The sequence below is a fragment of the Lepisosteus oculatus genome, chromosome 2 (genome assembly GCF_040954835.1).
Source record: "Lepisosteus oculatus isolate fLepOcu1 chromosome 2, fLepOcu1.hap2, whole genome shotgun sequence".
NCBI classification, from domain to species: Eukaryota; Metazoa; Chordata; class Actinopteri; order Semionotiformes; family Lepisosteidae; genus Lepisosteus; species Lepisosteus oculatus.
This window is the reverse complement of record NC_090697.1, coordinates 3,367,463-3,375,960: the sequence shown is the minus strand read 5'-3', so window position 1 is coordinate 3,375,960 and position 8,498 is coordinate 3,367,463. Positions and strand designations below refer to the sequence as shown.

Sequence of the window (8,498 nt, the reverse complement as noted above, 5' to 3'; positions counted from 1 at the left end):
GAATGAGAGCAGAGTGCAAGACCCGGAAATATATAGCCCGAGGGAAAGAGAGGGACCGACCGGAAGGACAGCAGGCAGAAAACTAGGGACAGGACAGAGTGGGAGCGTGACAGTAATGGGGTCTCCCCTCCACCACCACCAACGTGTAGCTCACACCTAGATTTATGTGAAATCAAATCTCCAGAATTTTGGTTGCAAAGTATTAATATTGAAATAAAAATGACAGAATGAATAGAATTATAAACTCATGTTTGGAAACTAGAAAAGCAAAAGAGGTTTTGATGACCTCCAAAGGCAATTCCGTATTCACTTATTTTAACGCTGTAAGTGAACGATGAGTAAACAAAGAAGAAATGAAGAAGAAATGTAAGTGATACCTACCAACAGTTCATTAATCAGACAGGTTTTAAAGAAGAACTCAGCAGTTATATCAACCTGCAAGTCACAAATGGTGACCCATTAAAGCTCAGCGGGTGTGAGCCTGGATGGGAGACCTCCTAGGAAAGCTATATTTGTTGCTGGAATAGGTGTTAGTGGGATCAGTAAGGGGCACTCGCCCTGCAGTCTGTTTGGGTCCTAATGCCCCAGAATAGTGACGGGAACACTATACTGTAAAAAAAGGTGTCGTTCTTCGGATGAGATGGAAAACCAAGGTTCTGACTTTTTGAGAACATTCAAAATCCCAGGGCATTTCTTGAAAAGAGAAGTAGTGTTAATCCAAATATGGATTATTGCTGAAAGCAATCACATTTTAGTAATTTTCCTTGGAAAAATATGTGTTTAAAAGGATTTATTGTTAATAATGTTCCTGTCTTAGTTAACAGTTAATAAGCAATAGCAATTTTAAGGCTAAAAGTTAAGATTATTTATTTGCTTCTGCTATAAGCAGTTCTATGCATCTACTATAAGTTCTTTTCCATGAAACCTGAAATCTCCAAAATTGTGTTGACAAGTGCAATTGTGATAACATTTCTTATGATTTTTTTAACTTGGCTCACAGTAATGGTCATAAAACCAAGCAAAAAGCCCAATGTTTACTTTCCTACAAACAATTTTCTATTTTGCGCAATTGCAAGTTCCAGAATGTTTTACCAACAAGTTAGCATTAACTGGGTGAATTAAATGTGCAACAAATACTTGGAGAATTCCCATTATTGACTAATGATACTGTATAGCCCAGACTTGGACAGGAAATACCATGGCTACAGGGATCATCCTCTGCTCTGATAAATTCTCTGGTTGAGCAAATCAGGAGCCCTTCTCGTGTAGTATTTTATATAATTTGGTGAGGATATTAATGATACTCCTGGGATATCATTGGAAACAGTGGTACCATTGCAGTCAATACTTTATTTAGTCCCTGCATACAGTACACACATATTATTCCGTATGCAGGTAATGAAAATATAGGATTTTGATTTTTCACCTCTGTTTTGTCCTTTCTTTTTACTGTGCATGAACACTGACATAAATGGTAATGAGTACATTATTAAATGAGGCAAGTGAAAACTGAGATAGGTTTTTAAATTTGTATCTACAAGAGCTACACTCAACATTTTATTCACTTTTAGGAAAAATACACTATAACAATATTCCACGCTTACTTGTTTCCTTTAAAACAATCAAAGCAGGCAAGTAGTTTTATTAAATCATTTGAAATGACTCTCTGAAAATGCAATTAATGTTTTATATTGATTAACACACTAATCCCAGAAAACCTCAGATAATTTACACATGAATGATGTATGTAGAAACTAATGGCATTAGTAATGCTGGCATCAGGTATAGTTAACAGATCAATATCAGTCATTAAAAAATACAACTTATATGTCACACTGGTAAAGCCTAGACATTCAAAATTCTGTTTAACACTTTGTGTACAAAAGTCTGGTGTTTTTAGCCTGTTAATGTGTCACAAGGGATAAGTAAACTATTCCATATTTATTTAATTTCATGATTATTTTTAACAAGCAAATGTAACATTAGGAAAAACAAAAACATAAATTATCCATACATTTAATAAGAAAACATAGTAAAAAACATAATTATGCTTCCTTAAGAGAACAAAATACAATTTTTTTTACAGACAACATTGCAAAATGTCTTTTGATTGTTTACTTGACATTTAACCACACTCTGGGGTTTATTGTGAAGAAACAATGAAATGCATGTAATATCCCCCAAACAAGGATGTTGGCCTTCTGCTCTGTGTTCATATTTCTTTTTTATGTTTTATTTGTGGTGCTTTCAATATTAAACTTACCCCCTGTTGTCACCTGCAATTTCAATGACTGTCACATCCACTTACCAAACAAAACACAAAATTACAAAGAAATACACAATGTTTTTTTTAATTGCCATGTGTACCTTTTTGGAAACTATACTGTTTGTGCATTGTGAGATGCCAAATGGTTGTGTAATCATTTATTAGAATCAAAACGCTACACAGCTCATTTCATTGCTGTAGTCTGTGGTTGCATCTACCATCTCTGCCCCAAGATCAAACTCAAACTATTGATCAAAACTAGATTTATAACCAGTTAGTTTGCTTCTTCACCACGACTGCACTGAAGAAACACACCTTCAGCTCATGGAGAGAAAGAAATTGCTAATAATGGCACACCTCATGATGTTAAAGCTGGTGATACATGATTACCTACCACAATGGATCTTTGTTGACCAAAGTCTAAAGCTAGGATTTAGTTTTTTGAAAAGGGTAGGCCAGTATAAAACTGGACTGTTCTCAGTCTGAAATGTCTGGGTGAATCTTCAATTCTGTGGCATTATCATGCTGGAAAAAAGAATTACCGGTAAGACATGGTACACCTACTGTACTGTATATGGAGGTACTGTAAGTACACCAACTCACCAATATTGTCCCTGTTCCCCATTTTAATTTACAGTAACCTTTAACTCCAAGAGGCAGCCTCCCATAAAACAGTGTGGAGTGCTCCCCTAGTGTCTTTCTTGCACAGGCATCATTATAAAATTCATTCTTTCCCTTGACTGTCGTCTTTGTCCACCCATGAACATGCTGCAGCAGAGAAAGCAATGCTAACTTGTTATGAGAATCTCCATGCTGGGTCATGGTGGTTATTTAAGAGCAAGCATTAACTATGAATCATGGGTATGCATATTAATAATATTTTTCCAAACACAACAATACATGTGTAAGTTAAAATCTTTAGTAAAATCCCAGCTGTATAATTGGGTACAGATGTAAATTGCTTTGGATAAAAGCATCAGTTAAATATATAATAATACGTGTCTTCTGTCAGCTTTAATTACAAATATTCTAGTAGCATGTTAATCAGCCATGAGTGAAGGTACAATATGTGAAAGCAAATGCAGGGTTTCTGTAATTATGTCAGTGAATGCTGATTTTGCCATTCTCTGAATTTGGGATCATATTGCGAGGTATTTTGAAATTAAGTATGTAAACCAAGGAAAGCAATTTTCAGATAGTGTTTATGGACAGCATTTAAGCATTTCTTTTTTTGAGAACATTTTTAGCTCAATTAGTGTATTTCTTAAATGGTTGCACCTCCAAATGCCATCTAGGAGCATTGTGGACACCTTATGTATTTCCAAAGGCTTCAATTAATCCTTTAATTGAACAAATAACTCCTGACAGACTACATAGGGACCCCAGTACTAAAATAGAAATATCAAGGACCTTAACCTTGATTTCCAGTTTTCGCCATTTCAGTTGCAGGTGGAAAAGAGAGGGTAAGAGAAAAGTCATAGCAGCACCTGTCATGCTGCCAGTTAAGCCCATCAAGAGGGAGAAATGTGGCATGTACATAGCCATTAAAAACGTTAACAGCAACAGACAGCCACGCAGTGCTAAGGCCTTGTTTTGTACACTTGGGTGTGTCAGGTCTAACTTCAAGAAGCAGCATTGTAAAACCTCCGCTGCTGCATAAAAGGGCAAAGGATAGGACAAGAGAGCCTTTGCTAAGAGGCACAAGTTAACTACCATGCGCAGGGTTGTGGGCAAGTTGTCAGTAATCACTTCCTTGGTTTCTTCACCCCATGTGAGGAATGCCAGCACAGAAAAGGCTGTCTTAAAGACACAGGCAAAAAAGTGAGTCCAGGTCATCATTTTTGCAAAGCTGCCTCGATTTTTCATATTGCCTTCTAAGGTAGGGAGAAAAATTTGTGATGTGTAGCTGAATATAATGACACCAACAGACACCAGAAATTTCTCAAAGTTAATAGAGAACCTTACCCTCCTCCATGACCAGCGGTGAATCTGGGTTAGGCAGTAGGTAATGACTATGAAAGTGATAATGAACTGGGCCAGGGAGCAAAGGAGGCTAAGCTTGGACACCACCCTGAGGTTGCGTATCAGCATGCAGGGCATCAGGGTGAGAAATGCTATGACTGACCAAGCTGCCTGAGAGAGAGGCATGTATGGGAAACTGTGGAACATGAGATTTCCGCTGACGACCAAGTACAAAATACATGTCATTACCAGTTCAACCACCTGGGCCACATTGACTATTTTACCACCGAGTCGGGGAAACAGCTGCTTGCAACAGGCATTAGCAATGTCTTCGTAAGTACTTCTGACTCTAATTGGTAGTCCATCTTCATTCTCCTCATACAGACAGGCAATGAGAATTTTTCCAGTGTAGCTGCAGATCACTGCCGCCACGACGATAAGAAGTAAACCGAGGTACCCACTGTGTAGGAGTGCATAAGGCAGTCCTAAAACAAAAATACCCTGGAGAAAATGAAAAACAAACATTCAGACTTCTTTTCTAGGACAGTACAGGGTTTATTTTTTCACTTTTAGTGTTAAGTCATTTTTTATTATTTTCGTAAGGGGAGCATTAAATCAATGTTAACATTGTATTAATAAAGTTTATGTAAATATTGTGATGCCCTGCAACAATAAACCATAGACGAAAGGAGAAGAAAACAGTACATTTTTTATCTGTTTGATGCTAGACCAGGACGTAAATTATAAGCAGATGAACTCATGAAATGCTATTCATTCTGAGTGCATATATTTGTTTTATTAAAAATGATGTAGTCATTCTACAGTCAGGCAAGCTATTTGGATGATAAACCGGCACAAATGAAGACAGTACTAAATTAATTAAAATCTGATTTGTGAAGAAAAAAACAGCTGGCAGCGATAGCAGTTCAAATAATCCTTTAACCTATTGCTCTTGTGGTATGGATAATGATTGTAGACCATCTGCACTGCTCAGACTCCTGAGACATTATAGTGTGATCTCCGATACAAAATAGCAAAACACGTCATGGTTATGTATCTATTATCACAGCCACATCTGCAAAAATGACTAATATAATGCATTTGAGTTTTTCATTTATAGGTAATATTTTAGACTCCTGGAGATAAAACAAAATAACATCTCAATGTTCTCTTTTGCCTTCGGAACTCATTCACTTAAGAAGAACATTCAGTATGAACAGAGTAAATGAAATGAAAGGAGACCGTTCCATCCGTTTAAGTAGGGAGCTGCGTCAGCATGCGTAGGCTGCAAAGGAACAAGTAAAGGTTTATCCCATGCTGGAGAGAGAAGAAAAGAACCCAAAGAAGGCTCCACAGCCTATATGTTGTGTCTCTTTTCTTCTCTTTCAGCATTGAATAAACCTTTACTTGTTCCATTCCGTCCATTTAGCCAGTTTAACTGTTAATGGTTAATTGTTCTGAGAATCTCCTCTGGCATGTTTAATGAAAGAAACCAGGGTATCAGCTTCAACAACATGGCTGGTAGCTTGTAACATATTTCCATAAGCCTTTGCTTCTTGTTCCTGGCTTTAAATGTGCATCCTCACAGTTTCTGCTTGTGTTCTCCAGCTCACAATGCACTGTTCATTCTGAAGAAGCCATACTAAAATACAATTCTTATATTGTATTTACAATGCAAATAAAGTAACAGCTAAATAAATAATCAAGCAGGAAGTATGCTTCTCTGTGGTGAAAAAAAATCAGGAGAAAATCACAAAAAGCATGGCAAATCTAAAATAAAAGTAAATATGAGATACAGCTCTTTTCTCTATAGAACTAAACTTCACTGCAATAAAACCTTTACATCATGGTTCAGAAGCAATGGTTTAATGATTTTAAAACCTGAAACCCCAATTTAATTTACACAGAGGATTTATTATTCCCTGTCATGTCACAAGACAACAGGTGATGTTTACCTGGATTGCGTTAGTGACGTTCCATCCAGCCTCCCAGGTTGTGATACGATTGGAGTTGCTGTCCAAACCACCGCCAGGTGAGCTTATAGCTGAATTTTCAGCATCCTGTGCTCCTGTAGAGGTTAACGATCCATCTGGCTCTTCCCTGTCTTCCCTGTGGGTCCTATCCAATTCATCCCTCTGGACAAAATTTAGATTCTCCTCATCACCTTCGTAGGTACACCTGTACCTTCTCAATTTCAGGAGACGGAAAAGCTCAGCTTGAGTTCCCAACCAGTTCATTTTTCTGAAAAACATATTTTAAAGCGTATTTGTTTTACAACTGTCTTCCAAAACCTTGACAATAGAGTTTCATCATATAATAATGCAAGTGCTTTAGACAACAAAGATGACAAAGGAGCAGTAGAAATTAATCTGTTGTTCTTCCGAGTCTCAACACTATACGCAATGCATGTCAATCGTGGGGTCTAAATAATACACACTGAATGAGGTTCACAGCACACAAATGGGAATTTAAAATTATAATTTGCCTCCTTATGACACTCACATCATCCACACAGATGAGTTCACGCAACAAGTGATTGATAGGTTGCAGACCTGTGAGAGAGTGGAATCCTCTGGCATTCTCCTTCAGGGAAAGTAAAATTAAGACAAAAAACGAACACTAAACAAGCAGTGCAAATAGTTTTTTGTGGTGTTTTACCTACTTAAATAGACTTATCTTCATCTAATACAACAAATATAACTTTTTTTTCAAATGCCAATATATGTTATGTATGAATCCTTTAGTCAAATTCTCAGTATCTGTAGATTAATAAATGACATAGGGAGGTCTGGATTTTGGGCAAGGGACGAAATTAAATTATTTTATTTTTTTTAGTTCAAGACATTTTTATTATACTTTTTATAAATCTACATTGTGTTTTATACACAATATATTTAAGTCTTATAAATACAAAATAATTTAAATCTTATTCAATGAAAGCAATATAACAAATACACTCTTCTTTATCATAACTGTCAGAAATTCAATAAGTGTTTGGTCGACACTGATTGCTTTGGAATTTTCATTTAAAGTCAAAATATTCAGTAACTATATCTCTAGTCAGGGACCGATTTTAATCCATGCCACACGACCTATGTAAGATCTGACACCTTAATGCCCCCTGACACGCAAATTCGTCAGGTACTTACTGTATGTTAAACACCAGAGGGAGCTACATAGTCCATCTTCTGCCCTTTAAATTTTACTTCATTACTTTATTAATCCTGTTATTTCTATAACTGGGTATCGATAGATGAAGTTGAAGTTTCTCATTGTGAAATATGCGATATCGTAAAGATAAAGAGCTCCAGTAATAATCTGTGAAAAAATATCTTTTTGCAATTTGGTACTATAAATATGATTAATATTGCATTCTAATCAGCATCTTTGTAGACTAAATCATGCGTATTCGGGAATTCATTCAATGGGTAATGGATTTGTTTTAACGCATTAATCATCGTCTTGTATCACAGAAGTAATGATGAACTTTTTATCTATTCAATCACGCTGTTTGTGTGTTTCTCCTTTATAATTCCTTTAATGGTCTGTACTGATGTACAACATACGCATTATTGTAGTCAAATCCAGCTGTGTGGGTATACATATATGTTTTTGATCTATTTTGAAAATTCACTTGCACATTTTAGGAACTGAAACAGCAGGATGTAATCCTAAACTTTATACTTAATATAACTTATTATTGTAGTTTCTATTTTTAGATTGTTTTTAATCATTTCCTCATACTACATAGTTGAATTTTTACAACAGAAAACCTCTTATACTTTAAAACTATTGTCAACAAATACATAAAAAAAATATTTGTTCACTGCTTTGGCACCCCTCTCCTTAAAGATAGGGGGAGCGTTTTCACTGAACTTGAAATGAGGTCTCCATTGACATTCCACACAATTTGAAAGCACTTAGTCCGTTGCACAAAAGTGTGTCCGCCAGACAGAACTGTGCTGTGATGAAGAAGGTGTAAAACTCAAAATGAAAAGTCTTTCGTTTTTTGCACTCATAGCGTTGCTATGGCAATACATTCGAGCTCAGCAAAGGGGTGAGTGGAACATTTACCAATGTAATCGCTTTACTTCAAAACTAACGTCTCCTTGCGGTACAAAATGTCTTTGATGTCTTAGAACTGACTTTTTTTTTTCTGGAAGCACTCTTCTCTAATATTTTTAAAACGTATTCTAAATAGGTATGCTGCATTTATATATACAACTAAAGTGCAAAAAGCAAACTGCGGCTGACAAGAAATTAGATTTAG

At 36.2% G+C, this 8,498-nt stretch overlaps 2 protein-coding genes across 9 annotated transcripts in view; one reads left to right on the top strand and one right to left on the bottom strand.

Moving 5' to 3' along the window:
* Positions 1-3,577: 3,577 nt before the first annotated feature.
* LOC102686998 (vesicular inhibitory amino acid transporter) lies at positions 3,578-6,577 on the bottom strand. The gene is made up of 2 exons (XM_015358614.2): positions 6,184-6,577; positions 3,578-4,729 (listed from the first exon to the last, which is right to left on the bottom strand). The coding sequence occupies exons 1-2, from the start codon at positions 6,478-6,480 to the stop codon at positions 3,578-3,580; spliced, it is 1,449 nt and encodes a 482-aa protein (XP_015214100.2). The 5' UTR covers positions 6,481-6,577.
* Positions 6,578-8,139: 1,562 nt separating this feature from the next.
* Positions 8,140-8,498, top strand: part of lama2 (laminin, alpha 2) — a 199,738-nt gene continuing 199,379 nt past the window's right edge. For all 8 annotated transcript variants that reach the window (XM_015359827.2, XM_015359821.2, XM_069195960.1 and 5 more), the window contains exon 1: positions 8,140-8,285. In XM_015359827.2, coding sequence (XP_015215313.2) covers positions 8,219-8,285 — 67 coding nt within the window. In that variant the 5' untranslated portion in view covers positions 8,140-8,218. The remainder of the gene's footprint in view (positions 8,286-8,498) is intronic.